The sequence below is a fragment of the Scatophagus argus genome, chromosome 4 (assembly GCF_020382885.2).
Source record: "Scatophagus argus isolate fScaArg1 chromosome 4, fScaArg1.pri, whole genome shotgun sequence".
Classification (NCBI taxonomy): Eukaryota; Metazoa; Chordata; class Actinopteri; family Scatophagidae; genus Scatophagus; species Scatophagus argus.
The window spans coordinates 19,406,209-19,422,486 of record NC_058496.1 but is presented as its reverse complement, the minus strand read 5'-3'; the positions used below and the strand labels follow the sequence as shown (position 1 = coordinate 19,422,486).

The 16,278-nt window shown below is 38.9% G+C and overlaps 2 protein-coding genes across 2 annotated transcripts; one reads left to right on the top strand and one right to left on the bottom strand.

The window, feature by feature from the left end:
* Nucleotides 1-1,802: 1,802 nt before the first annotated feature.
* On the top strand, nt 1,803-4,486 carry LOC124057712 (ubiquinol-cytochrome-c reductase complex assembly factor 3). Its single transcript, XM_046386214.1, has 2 exons — nt 1,803-2,084; nt 4,122-4,486. Exons 1-2 carry the CDS (start codon nt 1,968-1,970, stop codon nt 4,236-4,238), a joined length of 234 nt encoding a protein of 77 aa, XP_046242170.1. The 5' UTR covers nt 1,803-1,967; the 3' UTR covers nt 4,239-4,486.
* A 1,599-nt stretch (nt 4,487-6,085) lies between these two features.
* LOC124057696 (VIP36-like protein) lies at nt 6,086-14,441 on the bottom strand. The gene is made up of 8 exons (XM_046386184.1): nt 14,205-14,441; nt 13,361-13,479; nt 12,633-12,750; nt 11,996-12,078; nt 11,396-11,557; nt 10,786-10,900; nt 10,401-10,517; nt 6,086-9,532 (listed from the first exon to the last, which is right to left on the bottom strand). The coding sequence occupies exons 1-8, from the start codon at nt 14,407-14,409 to the stop codon at nt 9,390-9,392; spliced, it is 1,062 nt and encodes a 353-aa protein (XP_046242140.1). The 5' UTR covers nt 14,410-14,441; the 3' UTR covers nt 6,086-9,389.
* Nucleotides 14,442-16,278: the final 1,837 nt, after the last annotated feature.

Genomic DNA, 16,278 nt, shown 5'->3' with positions numbered 1-16,278 from the left:
TATATATATATATATATATATATATATATATATATATAAATATATATATATATATATATATAGTCTAAATCTGCCCCATGTGGAAGGTATCATGAAATAACTTTTGTTGTGCTTTGATGCTTAATAATACAATTCTATTCAGCAAATTCACTTATAAAATGGAAATGGTAACAAGGATTTCAACATTTTGAGTAGCTTCCTGCAAACAAATGAGGAATGAATTAGGGGTTAACTGCTCTTTTATCATTAGTAAATGAGTAACTTCCACATAAATTATATGGAATAGCTAATAATTAATTCATGAGTTAAGTTAGAGAGAAGAAATCAACAAATCTGGAATTCCTCCTACTGTACAAAAGTGAAGCCAAAATATTTCAGTTACAAGAGCTTCCATGTTGCATTGGTGTTGTTGTTTGGAGTGAATGTGGTCTATCAGCAGGTAAGTACATGAAATCCAAACAGTCCAACAAAATCCAATCTTCCAGGAAAACAGGAATCAGAATCAGAATTCCTTTATTTATCCCCGAAGGGAAATTCTTTAAATCATACAAGCAAATTAGAGCAGACAGGGCAGGAGAGGCAGAGGTGGGGCAGCAAACACAAAAGCAGCAGTATCCAGCGGGGAGAAGGGAGGGGAAAAGAGGGAGGAACAGGCAGGGTATACACAGAGATACATGATCATAACATAGATAGATACTTTATTGATTCAGAGGGAAATTTGGTATCCAGTAGCATCATCATAGACACAAAACCCACAATGCATTAAAGTATAAAGTACAAAAATATAAAGAAGTATAAAAATATAGAATATCCCCCCCAAAAAATAAAAACACACACATAACAAATAAAACAGTTCAATGATGTGCAAACAATGATTGAGTGAGAAAGTGATGAAGAAAGTGTACAATGTGAGGCATCCATCGACACAGTCCAGTTCTGTCCTCCCAGGGAGGAGCTGAAGAGCTGAATGGTCTGGGGGACAACCTGTCCATGGAGCAGGACAGAGACAGCAGCCTGTTGCTGAATGTTCTCCTCTATCTATTTATGGTGATGGGCATTGTTCATTATGGATCTGAGTTTGTTTGGAGTCCTCTCTGCCACAGATCTTAGGGACTGCAACGCTGTCCCCACCACAGAGCCAACCTTCCTCACCAGCTTGTCCAGCCGCAAGGCTTCCTTCTTCATGCTGCATCCCCAGCATGTCCCCATGTACTTAATTTTTGAATTTCATCTCAGGAGATAACTTTAGATTGTGTAAAAGTATGAAACACTTTGCTGTAATGGAACGTAGCAAAATAGATGTTATGATTGCAACAGCAAGTATAGAGAGTAACAATGCAAGAAAAAAAATAATGAAAATATTGAAAGTGTGGGTTATCACAGGATAAAGACAGCCTGACATGTTGGCTAGAATATTAGTTAAAGCACATAGTTATGCCCATCTGTCAGAAAAGTATAGGAAAGTAGAATAATAACTGATGGCAAAAAGTAGGAGTCTGACTGAGTGAAATTATATGGTTCCTATTGCACTTTAGATTTATTTTATTTCAGATTTATTAAGAGACTTTTTCAGAGATTCTAGATATTGGTGTAGGTAAAATAATTTAAACACAGGTCTTGAAGAATTTGGGAGAGTCTAATATTTTATATTGTGATCATACTCTGCTTTTGGTAACTTCTGTCAGTTAAAGTCCAGATTAATTTCCATGACACTAAACACTCCTGTACAGCAGGTGGCGGTATACATTTAACGCTGTTTTCCGACCCGACAACGAGCACAAAAAAAGAGGCCCATAAGACGACTGTGGCGAAGCCTTTGTTGTCAGTCGCTGTAAACTAAAGAAGAAGATAAATTTCCCAGCGTGCACTGCTGCTGCGTCCTATGTTACCAAACTGAAGCGACTGTACCAGGGCCTGCATGTGAGTGAAGCAGACGTCGATACTGTGTGGCCTTCAGCCTCGCAAGGATGAGCACTTTGCGGTCTTTGATGAGCGCCTTTGCGCTGGCCGGTATGGCGGGGCTCGGCTATGCGACTTGGTCTTTGATATCTCCAGGAGAAGAGAGGCGGAAGGAGCTCCTTAAGGTAATTCAGCTGACATAACTAAACCACAAGAAAAACAAGACTGACTCAGCAACTTGGTAACCACATTTAGTCTGTGCTTTCCTACAAACGAGTGAGAACCAGCTTCTCTGTAGATGAGTCCTTGAACTCCCAGGACCCTTTTATGGTTAACCTGTCGATTAAACGGTGTGCAGTGCCTGTTGTGAAGGCAGATGATGAGGATCCCTGTCACCTGCTTTAGAGCCAAGTGACACAACGCATGCTGCTTTGATTGCTGTTAGCGAATTTTAAAACAAACACACAAGATCTGACCAGAATGCTGACCTCTGTGATGTGAATGTACTTGGAGCATATGTCTCAGAGGCCCACTGTTATCCTTTGCCTACCACAGTACAGCAAAAAGACAAGCTCTGCATAAAATAGATGGGATAAAGACTTTCCCAAAACCTCATAATTACATCAATGTCATTATCATTTGTGCGTATTCCTTGTGGAGGAAGCTTTTCATGGGTTTTGCGGAACGTTTTTGAAGATTTTTGTGCCACAACTTAATACCAGGAGGCTTTGGCTCCGCTACTTGCAGTAGTTTTCCTTATACACTTAACATGGGTAAGTTTCATATCTTCTGCCATGACCTTGTTGGACAACCCCAAACTACACCTCAACATAGAGATGTAACGCAACAGATTACTGGATATGGTTTATAATGGTTCATAAATGAGGTAAATTTAGTTGTTTAGCACCATACCCTGGAAAAACCTAAAAGACTTACCCAAAAATCCTAAAAAACCTAACTTGAGACTTAAAGATAAAAAGTTGAGGAAGGGAAGTCAACTTGGTGACCCACTGAAACATGCCCCACTGAATGGAGTTTTGTTTTTTGTAATGTTGCCAAACGGTCACGAATCATTAATAACCAGGATGTGAACAACATCTTTTGAACCCAATACACACTACACAATAAAATGGAGAAAATCCTATATTCAGATGAGAGAAATTAGGCTTTCATTTCAGTGCTTTTTGACTTGCAAGCCACATTTGCAAGATGTGACATCAATTAATCTGCTGATTTGTGGCCCTGTCTCTACTGTGTGTTCTCCAAAATGTGGAACAAATGGTTTATGGCTTGATGAAATGATACAAACATACAAGAAAGAGAACAATATGTTACTATTTGCAAGTTTTCTGACCTGCTGATTGGTTTAGATCAGTCTTAAACTCTGTTCTGTGCTGGGCCATGTGAGAATTTTGATTGTCCTCGGAGAGTCCGTTATAGATAAATGTCTCCATGTCATATTACATAATTTCCTTGGGTTTCTGTTATTTTTGGTTTTAGTTATAATAATTAAAAACTAGTTCCTAAAGTAAATGGCTTGCAAAATTAATGGCAAGCTGATATTCAAGTGCACAACTATTTACATACTTTCGACAGTTCAGCGAGTGGGTAATTTCTTTAGCCACAGTAGAGCTGACTTTCGCTGATTAAGATTTGCTGTAACATTTGCAAACACTTACAGGCTGCCTTTTAAAACTTTGGGGTTTTTTTTTTCGCAAGCTCTCCTGGGCCATGTAAAATGAGGTGCCAGGCCAGTTCTGACTCACGGGTCTTGAGTTTGACATGTGATTTAGATGTTCAGCCCGCCATCCTGCTGACTACCTGGTGAAAAGACCTCAAGAGGCCACAATGTGAACACTGCAGTCTCACACCTGGAAGCTGCATCTGACAGCTGATGGCTATGAAGCCTCACACTGTCTTCAGCTGCAGTACCACAGCACCCTATGTGGTCAGCAAGTTCAACTAATATGAACTTTGAAGTTTTATTCACAGTGTAAGCTCACAAAGGCCAGTGCCAGGTTCTGCACCCAAAGCTGAGCTAAATTCAGTTTGGCCCCCAACACTTTAACCTTTTACAATTATGCTGATGTGGACACCAGGATGGAAAAACACATGCAATCTCAATCTATATATAAAGGCCCAAAGGCTACTTTTACAACTGAAATGTGGAAATATTGATGTAAACAACTTATACAATTTACTTGTGCTGTGCTGCCCATCAGAACCTGCCCGAAGCGAACCCAGTGAGAATGGAAGAGTCGAGGAAGAGGAACGCTCTGGTGATGCAGGCGATCAAGGAGGCGGCTGAAACCGATGAGAATATTGCAAGAAGATTTTAATCGACAGGCCCAGCTCTGTGAGCTGTCTGCAGAGTCTTCATGTGTTGAACACAGCTGACATGCTGGAACACAAATTTGGACACAATTGTGTTCCAGCATGTCAGCTAGAACACAATAAAGTTGGACATTATTTTGTTTTACAGGAAGCTTGTTGTTTTGTCTGTCTTGTGCATCTATAATGTATGTAACAAAAACGTAGAAGTTGATGTTAAAATTGTTCATTAAAACTCGCCTGAGCTCCACTGTCATCCATATCTGTTAATAACACATCAGTGTGAGTCAAGCTAGAGTGTGTTTTGGATAAAAGACTACTGTCACCACAGGTATGAAGGTACATATTTTGATATTAATACTTTTGTACATATGTACACATGTTCAGGACTTTCACATAGAATATTTTTAAAAGGTGTTATTACTTACAACTTAAGTAAGTAAATAATCTGAATACTTATTCCACCACTGGTTATAGGATTATGTCCTAGTGGGAAACATTGAAAGCAATAATCGCTGTAGTAGATTACATTTACATGCTCTTTGAGATCTGTACATTTAGTAAGTTCATACAGCCCTGGTCCAAGCACATTTTTTTACTTAAGAAACTGTTTTAATTCTGTGTTAAAGGAAAATTAGCTAAACCTTATGCAAACCACTATGGTGCTTCCTCGTAATCACCATCATTTGCATCACGTTAATATTTTTTAGATTCCAGCCCTCCTAATCTCAGTTCAACATCACAATCAGTCCCACAATGCTGAGAGAGGCAATTCACTCGTGTCTCAGGGCACTGCTTCTGCCATTCCTTCTGACACACAAAAAACATAAAGAAAGTAGACCCTGTGTTGTTTTAGGATGGTCTCATGAGAATAAATAGATTCTGAAAACATTTATTTGACAAGCAACGGTTATGCTTTATTTGAGTAACGAGTCGCTGAAGTGTAGCGCCTTAGATTTCAGCTTTGTTCACCAGATTTCCGGTCACACATGAAGAGGTTAGACAGCTGCAGTCATGTTGTATTCAACAGTGCTGCTGCCAGATGACAAGATACCGATTCAGACCAACATCAGTTAGGGAGAGAGGCCATGCACCCCTATAAATAACAGAAATGCTCAGCACACAAAGTAAGCCCCTGTTTGTGGCTGAAATACAAATTTGCCTGGCTACATGGTGTTCCCCGTGCTAGCTCAGGTTTGGTGACAAATAATAATGTTTTTCATCACAAGCTTAGAGCACGAAAAAAAAGAACTATTTTATAATATTTTAAAATAGTTATATGAGTGAATTGTGTAAAATACATAAATGAATCAGACGCCCTCATCTGGGCATCTTTGAAGTACGTTTGGTGCCATAAGTTTAATTATTGCTAAGTCTCTGACGCAAGTGTAATTTTTGCACTGTTCATGTTTTAGTTTAGCATTGTAGCATGCTGACATTTGATATTTATCATAAAACTCAATGTGCAGCTGAGACATATGGGAAGGTCATTAGGTTTGCGGGTGTTTTAACAAAAACCAAGGTATTATTTTGTTGCTACATTAACCACTTTGTTCATATTAATCCTTGAAATTGGCACTCACATTAGTCCTTGCGGTTCCCGACAGCAGGGGTCAGACACAGTTCTAATGTGGATAAGGTAGGAAGTGCTATCCACTGTCCTCCACTGGTTTTCCTAGCTCTAATGCAAAAAAGTGAGCTGCCTTGAAAATGCACCATGTGTGCTACATGGTGCATTTTCAAGGCCTACATATGAAACCACAGTCCTCAGGTCTGACCTCGTGCATTTGACAATGATAAAAAAAAAAAATCAGTCATAGACAGAGAAAAAAAATGCACTACCACAAGAGCAGAATCACCATAGAAATTTTTTACTTAAAAATAATGGGCATGACAAGAATATATGCTCTTTACTGAATTGGCTTCACATGTTGTTTGCCAAAAGGATAATGATTCATGGTGGACATAACGATTACAACAAACAGCTTGCTACACAGCACAGAGAGAGAGGAAAAAAAGAGTATGTGGTCATTATTGGACAGGGGAGGCTGAGACAGAGATGCACTTCATTGTAAATGCAAATGTAAAATATGAATGAAAATAAGGAACTCTGACTTGAACGATTTCAACTCTCCAATTTCAGATTTCAAATGACCTCTCAAAATTAAAAGATGAGACACATCTTGCTTCCCAAATACGTATCAACATATCCTAACCCAAGTAACCTAGACACACACACGTTTGAAAACAAAAATCACTGTTGTAGTAATTATAGTTCTCACTCATTTCCTTTATTTATATTTTATTGTTGTTTTGTTTTCACACTTGTTATGGAAATGTAAAACACGCTAATAAACCCTGACTGAATTAAACTGAGAAAAAAAAGCTCCTACACCTTGACAGTAGTTTTTCATTAAATGGGTTGTGCAGTTTGGGCCTCTTGATGTTTTCCCCTGTTGTTAGCATGAGCTTTATTCATAAAAATACTAAATCTAACAAATGAGAGGCCTGTAGACAAAACACACTGACAGAAGTGCTGATGAAACTTTCAGTTGAAAACATCCCTGTAGTCTAACCAAAGTCTGCATCATCACACAGTATGACTCAACCAAGAAAACCACATACAAATGGAAAGAAGACGACCACCAAAGTGCAAATTTTTTCGGGAGAATATCAGGGTTAAAGGAGAACTTCATTAATTAAACACCTGGAAACAGATTTGATGTGTTCAAAGTCTGTTTCCAGGTGTCCAAATCTAAATCAGAGTACTCTTAATTTCACAATGCCGAAATGTTCTCTCAATCTAAGCAAAGTGATTTCTCACTGGGAGATATCACAGCTTTAAACATCACTCCAAAAACGTACTTTTGCAGAGTGGAAACCCACCAGTTCATGTGGAATTCACCTTTAGTGATGACAATCCTTGATTTTAGGACTTGATCATAAAAGACGTTTTGACAACACAGGAGGAAAAGCACAAGCTGTAACTGCTTCAGTTTCATTGGTCACTGAGAAAGGAGCCATCTTCAATGCTTGTTATTGTAGATATTATGCCTTAACTAATCTATATCAGTACCGGTATATAACTTGTGCTTTTCCTACTATGACAAATCAAAGTGTCTACAAAGGACAAAGGACATTTGAATAAGCCCTCGCTGTCCAATGGATGTGGCTGTGTCAGAGCTCCTGTGTGGTTCATGTCCCCTTCAAATACGTCCAAAGTAAAGAGTCTTCCAGTCCAGCAGTCTTCAGCAGACACGTTTCCAATATTGTTCAATACGTTTTAAATGTTTTCTTTGTTTTACAAACTCACTGAAAACATGTTTGCGGCTCATTTGTGACATTTGTCCCATACTCGGCGTGACATTTTGTACTTGACTACATATGTAAAGACAAAGTTACAAAAGAAATACTTAATTGAAGAGCAACATAACACATCTTTTTAACAAACCTTTAGCAGTAACTACTTACATATAATATACTTCAGTGGATTTAGTAGTGGTAGTAGTATTGCTGTTACTTCTACTCTCTCACACTCTCAGTCTGTCATATCCCATACTGTTAATGTTGCTGACAGCTCCTCGCTGTCCTTAAGTGTTTTGTTTGTGGAAAGTTACTCACTAGACATTAAATTAATATCATCAGTTATTGAATATAGACATTTATGTAGATTGGGAGAACAACGGTGGAAGGGAGAAAGGGGCAGCCACAACAAAGCCAGAATGTGACACAGCTGTATCCATTGGACAGCGGAGGGAAGGCACCAGCTTGTATGATGGCAGCAGTTAAACTCCAGGTTAAACAACTCAGCAGTGTTCATATTCACATATTATTCAGTTTACTCAGCCTCACATTTGACTACATGCTGGGGCAAAGGTCAAAAGCAACATCACCACCAACAAATTAAGTGACTGAAATAAAACGGATCTGGGAACAGGGTCTGGTGAAATTCAGTGCCACATAGAGTGCTAAAAATTCTGCTTGGTGTACAGCAGTAACAAACAGATTCTGGATAAACCTCTACTTCTGCGATCCATAACTGAGAGCTCTGGACACACAACATTAGATTTTTCGGATATGCTGATATTTTCTAACTCATTTTGGCTAACTGCAGATGCTGACACCTTTTTCATCCGATTGCAGACAACATCAAGACTCTCCTGCAGAGGCATTAACACATTATTATGTCTACTCTTACAATGCTTTTCAAAACGTACACATTCAACTGTCATATATGCATGTTGATATGGATTTCATTTTCAAACCTTTATCCACAGACACAGATGATGTGCCAGTATTATTTTGTATCCAGACTGAGAACTGTTCAGAACTTCAGAAAGTAAATGAAACTCAGTAAGCTCACACCTGCAGAACGGACTGGAACATAAAGTACGAGTTTGTCTTCACTGGTCCTAGTCAGGCACTTGAAACAGCACTAAGTACTTTCTTTAACAAAAGATCATAATTTACAAACAACTAATATAAAACCAATGAAGCTGATGTAAGTGCTGGCTTATAAGGTGCTCCCAAATGCATGGGAGATCAATACAATTTGACTTATTCAGTGCAGCAAGAAGGGGTCTACAATGATCCACAGGTTGACTGGTCTTCACAGCAGCTACAAGTCAGATTAGAGCTGCATGCTGGCAGCACTAAGTGGCAATAAGAGGTAACTACACATTAACCTTCTGTACCACAGTTCTGTAACATGACGTCAGTAAACTACATACAGCATCTGTGATTTATTCTGAAGTCTTTGTTCGTCTCTTCCTGTTTTGTTTTTTGCTTTTTTGTTTTTTTTAAGAAGAGACAACAATGGGACGAACATGTTATATCTACAGTGGCTCCATTAGTGCAGATGTTACAGACTCACTGTGTTGTACTTCAGGCTGAGATGAGCATATTTTAACACAAAAAATTCTACTCAAGCTATCGTCCATAACACACACAAAAAAAGAAAAGAATATTTCACAGCTGGCTCACCCGTTCATGATCTCCTCACCTGTTTATGTTCTCTTGGCTCTGGGCTTCAGACCCATGAAGTGGTTCAAACAGTCAAATTGATTGCGCGGTTCAGTAAAGCTATGGCAGTCTTTGCATTGTTGTGTCGTATGGTGATTGAGAGCACACATTCTGGAAACCAATTGACTGTCGTCTGATCAATAGAAACGTTTGCGTCGGTTTTCTTTCCAGCGCCCATAAACCACCAGCCCTACCACTGCCAGAACACCCAGGCCCAGGATGGAGAAGAGGAGGGTGAAGAAGAACTGGACTGCACTCATCCCTTCCTCCTCGAATTCCACTGCAAAGCAAAACAAGTTCAAGACATTAACTATCAGACATAACCTGTCTATCACAAGAGTACCAGCCACACGAGACAACACTTTTACATGATGACAGCTTTGAAATGGCACAGATTTTACACATGAAATTCTGTTTTCTGTAAAGTCTGAGAAAAAAAAACATCGGGGTAAACTATAATCTTATACCACTCGCCAGTCACAAATGTCGTGGGAGTATTACTCAGGAAATAATTTTGCTTTTCAATGAGAAACACAAAAGGATAGGCTAAGAATAAGGAGGGGAAACCTAACAACAAATGCTTCTGAGAAGAGAGCCATACACTCGTTTTGGACATTGTCCCACTGGCCACTGTTGCTTTTGATTTTGACTTTTTTTTTTGTCTTTCTGAGTACTTTGTACTCAAATGAAACACAACATTTATCTAGTCATTTTGGATGGAAATTACAACCCTGATTCCAAAATATTTGGGACACTGTGTAAAACTTAAATAAAACCGGAATGCAATCATTAAAAAAAAAAGAATTTTGGTGCATCCTAGTCTGGAACGATTGAGCCTTTCCAGGATGTTCCTTTCACAGCCAATCATGATCCTCTCACCTTTTGCCAATGAACCTGTTTACCTGAGGAATGTGTCAAACTGGTGATTTTTGAGCAGTACACAATTTTCTCAGTCTTTGGTTGTTTGTGTTCCAACTGACATAAGATTTAGAACACGCACAGATTCGCAAAAAGAGCAAATATATTGTCTTTAATGTACTATTTTTAATCAAGTATATGTCAATATGCTGATTCCTGTAAGTACATGTTTTTTTATGTCTCAACCTTTTTGAAATCAGGGTTGTGTAAGTGAAAAAACTGATGACTACCTTGGAATTGTTCCATGTTGTCAACACTGGGGATGGTGACCTCCTCCTCTTCCTCCTCCTCAGGAGTCCTCTCTACTGTCAGCTGGTACAGCTTCATGGAGATGATGTCATGGTTGTCTGGAGCGACATGCACAAGTCAGTAACCAACACTCACAGACAGAATTCACACAAACCTCTTCTACCCATTCACAGTTTATTCTGTCATTTTACAATCTGTGGTGATTGGGATGAAGGCTAAAATCTGCATCTCATTCGTCAACTCACTGGAATTGTTTTGATCGTAGTGCTTGTAACTGATTTTCCCAAAAGACAAAAAGTTTCATTCCAGCGAATTTTGCTAAACAGAGTTTCCAAGTGGTGAAACGACATGCTGACGATCCCATACCTGACAGGTCCCCAGTGGCAGAGGAGGCACCAAAGAAGTATCCTGTAGGAAGACGCACTCCTGCGATGTCAGCACAATGTTTCCATTCCTGTTTACCATCTACATCCACCATGAGCTGGAGGGTAAAGGAAGGGTCAGTATAAGTTAATGATAAAAGATTAATTAATGCTAGGACATGTCTAATACCAATAGCACCATCCTAGATCTCCTTACTTCACAATTAAACTTGCTGCTTGATTGTCTCTCAATCAAAACAAAACACCTAAGCAGTGTGGAATCATGGGAGTCTTTACTGTTAAATATCTACCACTGCAGATAAAAAATATCTGATGTGACTCAGGCAAAAATGTTCACAGCTAAACAAAATGTTTAGCATTTGCACTACTGGTATTGATACTGAACTTCAGGTCTGAACAATATTGGAAACATTTGGGATAACATACAAGTCAGCAGAATATATAACAAAGCGCTTGTTGCAGAAATGTTACATATACTTTAAAGAAAAACGACAGCTGAAAAGCCATGCTTTTAAATAAATTAAAAAAAAAAAAACATATGAAGATTGGCTTGTAAATACACTCAAGCCCGCCTTAATTAGAAGGTTTCTTACCATGAGCCTATTTTTGGAGTATCTGACAAGGAGGAAAGTGTCGTAGATTGCGTTGCGGGCCATAGCCGTACATCCTCCAAGCTCAGTGGGTCGTCCATCACGATCGTGGTCATATGACAGAGTCCCATTCCCCAGCATCATCGATATGTACGGGAAAGCCCTCTGTGAAGAAGGCCGGGAGTTAAACACAAAACAATGTGCCTACATCATAGACACACCTTTATCCGCTGAACCATACAGTATACCACTGTACTGGTGTACACAATCTGAATTTCCCTCTGGATCAATAAAGTATCTATCGATCTATCAATCTGGCACCAGGCACCAAGCTGTATGACAGAATATGGGATGGTGAACTGCTGTAAATAATAGACACTCTCAACTCATGGAAGAAACAGCTGTTTCTGATGCTTCCTGAGTGCCAGGTTGTGTCCTTTGACATTCAAGAGGGTTGCATAAGCAAAGAGAAATAGGACATCCTTTTGAGATCACTTTGATACTGAAAATAAGTGGTGACACAGACTGTCTTCAAAAGAGAAAAAAAAACAACATGTGACATGTTCATACAGTCTCGGGTATGAAATGGCAGCTATCACTCACATCGTGGCTTTTGTCTGCATTGGGGTAAGTGTCTACAAATATTCCAAGTCCAGTGAAGTGGTTCATGTTTCCAAACACAGGACCTGTGAAGAAAGAGTGAGGTACAGCAGGGCATTATCTCACAGTCTCACAACACACAGCACACAATGTATGAGCAACACTGATAAACTACAGAAGCTGTACTGTCACAGGTAATGTTGTGCTGCTGGAAAAACATGTAATCTTCATCATAGGCTAGCTGAGTATTAAATTTATTATTTTTACCATTTACCGTTTAGCTGGAATTTACAATCCCAATTCCAAAACAGTAAATGTAAATAAAACCAGAATGCAACCATTTGCAAAAAAAGTGTATATTACAAAGTGTTCCTGTGTCCATGTAGTAATGTCTTTTAGACAATCGTGTGTTTGACAAAGTGGTAAACATTGCCCCATCCTTGCTTGTGGATGACTGAGCCTTTGGAGGATGCCCCTAAACCTGTTATCAGTCTTTGTTAAGCAATAAGATGAGTCAACTCTTAATATTATGCTTTGTATTTATAGTCTCTTTTCTCATTACATTAAATAATTTGCAGTGTCTAATTCCTTTTCACTGGATGAGATACGACAACCTTAGAGTGATCTATTCTCTACCTACCATTCTGCATGCGATCTTTGGTTAACCAGACAGCCAGTCCATCCCCATTAAAATTCTTCTTTCCCTGGCCATGGATCTTAAAGTGTACCTTGAGCTCCCAATCACGCAAGAAGAACGGCTAGAAAGCAACAGAAAGGAAGGCAATTAGGTTATTCTTGTGCTAAGCTATGTGTAGTGTGCATGAGAAAACAGAGCTGAGTAACTTTTGACACAGTCTGAATTTGTCTAACGCTGCACCATCATTAGACATGTAAGGGTCTTTATTGTATTGATAAAATGTTTATTAATAATCAAGAGGGCCTGTTGAGGGACTGCTGCTGCTTATTTTTATAATTCATCGTCTAGTATATAAAATGTCATCAAAATGCTGAATTTCCATCAAAAAGACTCTTCAGAGTACTTCTTTTGTCCAACCAACAGTTCAAACCCCAAAGACTCTTCATTTCCTGTCATAAATGACAAAAAAAAAACATGTACTTACTGGAATCAGCAAATGCTTGACATTTGTATTATAAAATGACAGAAATAAGTAATCAGTTAACAAAACAGCTGGCAACTAATCAATTCATTGATTAATAGTTGCAGCTCTAGCCTGATGATGTGTACGTTGCAGACAATTTCAGAGTAACTTTGTGAGAATGAGGAAAGAATATAAGAGGCTAGGGTGTGGGATATCTGGTAATGAAGTAACGGGCAGTGAGTTTTGCAGTTTGCAGTACAGTACTTACAATACGACTCCACACCGCTCCCTGTCTGCTCTGCAGGTCTGGGGTCAGCCTCACATGGTCAGGTGTAACCATGGCAGTGCCCATCAGATCCCACTGTGAGGAACTAGAGAAACTCAACCCTGCAAAACCGTAATATGTGTGTTAGCTACAGTACTCACGTCGACAGTACACTGTATGTAGTAATTCAGGGATTCCTCCGATTAGTCCTCGGTCAATGGACAATGAAGCAGAGCAGGCTGCTTTGTGTCGAAAAAAATGTCTGAATTTAATTTCATTTCGCTATCCGGCAAAATACTAACATTAGTTATTACGGTAAATTCGGCACATGTGATTATCAGGCATAAAAACAATCTCTCGGTATGCTGTCCCGAACAACTTAATCAAAGGAAAGAATCGCTGTAACTAACAATGACTGGTGTAACGAGGGTATAAGGAGCACAAAACCAACAAAACTGTGACATTTTACGGTCGCGCTATATTTGACGTAATATTCTCTCACCCGCTGCTCATTTGTCCGAGCTAACTTTGTCCCCTCTCAGTAAAAATCACTTCGCGGGTTATCTAGTTAGTTGTTGTGGGCTAGCAATAGATATAATTTCCTGTATTGTGACATGTGAAACCACAATTGCCTGAGGGGTACAGAGTTCCTCTTGGTTAATTATTATACTCAGTAGCTAACACAACATTAGCTATTCACGAAATCGGCTAAATTGGGCGAGATGCTAAATTACGACAGGAGAACCTCCTGTGGTTAGTTAAGGTTTCTTCTGTTTACCTCTGCTAACACATCTTAGCAAAACGCTTGCTTTAACCTAACCGCTAGTTGACAGGAAACTTAACTCACCTCGGTATGGCTTTGCCAGAGAATATTCCTGCTTCAGAAACTCCTCCATGAAGTCTTGGTCGTCTGCCAACGACTGGTTCATCAAAATACAAACGGTAATAAACAAACATGTTAATAGACGGATGATTTTAAAACGAAACATTGGATATAAAAAAGAGAAACTTCTCAATCGGTCCAGATTTGGCTTGATTACAGTGGCAACCATCTTTACACTCCCACTTGTCACGTGGTTTCAGACAAGCGAGTAGCAAAAAACGACACTTCCGGTTGCTTCTTTTCAAATAAGAACCACTGATACATATCATTACATGAGTAATGTAATAAAGAGTAATGTAGTTATGTTTCTGAAATATAGAAAAAAAAAACACCTGCTAACGCCATATTAAATTACTAAAATGTAACAAGTATGGTGAAACTCATATCTAACCACATGTGTGAGCCTGAGTGAGGTGGTTATTTTCCTGGACCTTTGATTTGATGTAAAACACCTCTGTCTTCTGGCAGTGCTGCATAGATGGATACATCAAGTGCATCAGTGTTTGTTTTCCTGTTTTCAAACAGCGAGGTAATGCCAGGGGTCAGCGTGCCAAGGGCCCTGCTTATGCCTGCCACCCAGCATGCAATGCACCTGATCCCAGCTCTCCCTGGGGGTGGTAAGCCCACCATGTTGCCTTCTCAGGCTGTGCCCTGAGAAAAAAATCCCTTAAGAGTAGCCTTTCAGGGGCTGCCTCCTCAGACAATATGGCTTCCAGGTTCCCAGGGACACACAAACCCTTTCACCACATTAAGGTGGTGATTCGTTGGGTACCCTCAGTCTTGAGCTGTCAAAGGCTCTAAAAGAAATTCTACCCCCAATGTAGGCCACATAAAAAAGAAAGCAATGCACATTGAAATTACTCATCAAACAACTAGTTAATTTTGATTGATTATATGCCCAATCATACTTTAGGATAGCAGTGTGGCACTTGGGGTGGCCGAATTCAGGAGTTATTGACTTTCATGTTTGTTCAATAAAATATTAGAAGATATGTAATGTCAAAAAAAGTATCCTTGCCAAATACTGAACTGACTGCTGCCTTTCAGGCATTATTATTTTTAGATATTTAATACATAATACATTTTAATGTCTATAACTGTAATTGTCCATACCATATATGAATATATATACAGGCTGAATATAAACATTAACAATAGCATGTGGCAAAAAACTGTCATGTCTTGTTTGTGACACTGGGACAACCATAACATAACAAGTTACAGTGTGTCACATGCTGAAAAGTTTGAAAAGACGAACTTTGTCATGTGTGCTCCATTTTGTCTTAAGTTAGAACAAAATAGCAAACTATTAACAAAAAGGTGCACGAAGTGAAGACAAAATATCACCTGAGCATATGATATGAGCACTGCCATCCAATTCTGGTGACGTCATTTAGCGCCAGAGGCTGTGCAGTAGTGAATGGGTGGTGGAGCTGCTCTCTTTTTATAACATCAAATAACTAATTAAAACCAAAGTTATCAGAAAAAAAGAACATTTGAACATACAACGGCATGATAGAAAATGGCACTGAATGAATTTTTGTTTCATTATATATTGAAGATGTAGGAGCTATTTATTATCATTATTAATATTTTGTTGTTTGTGTTAGGTATTTGTTTAAGAAAGATATTTGTTTTGTTTTGTAGACTACATACATATACAGTAACGTAGTACGTGTGCCTGGTCTTGATATGCATATAAGCTCCTGTTCCTGAGCTACAGTTGTCATCAGTTACCAAGCTGCATTTTCCCCTTATTTTTTACTTACTCAAACAATTGGTGTGCCTTTGTCTTTGTGCATGTGGTTTTACCCGTTTTTCTGTGTGCCATATGTTTGGGGTTGCTACAGCCTGAACAGACTGAGTTTGAAAAATGGCAAAATGCTATCAATGTGTCGTGTAAAAAAAAGATGAATAAATAATCACTATTTAACTCTATTTAACTAAAAGGGTTTCAGTATTAACTCAGGATTGCTTTTATGCTGTCATGATCAAGTTGGCCATGTTGGATGATTATATATTCTAATGATACAAGTTT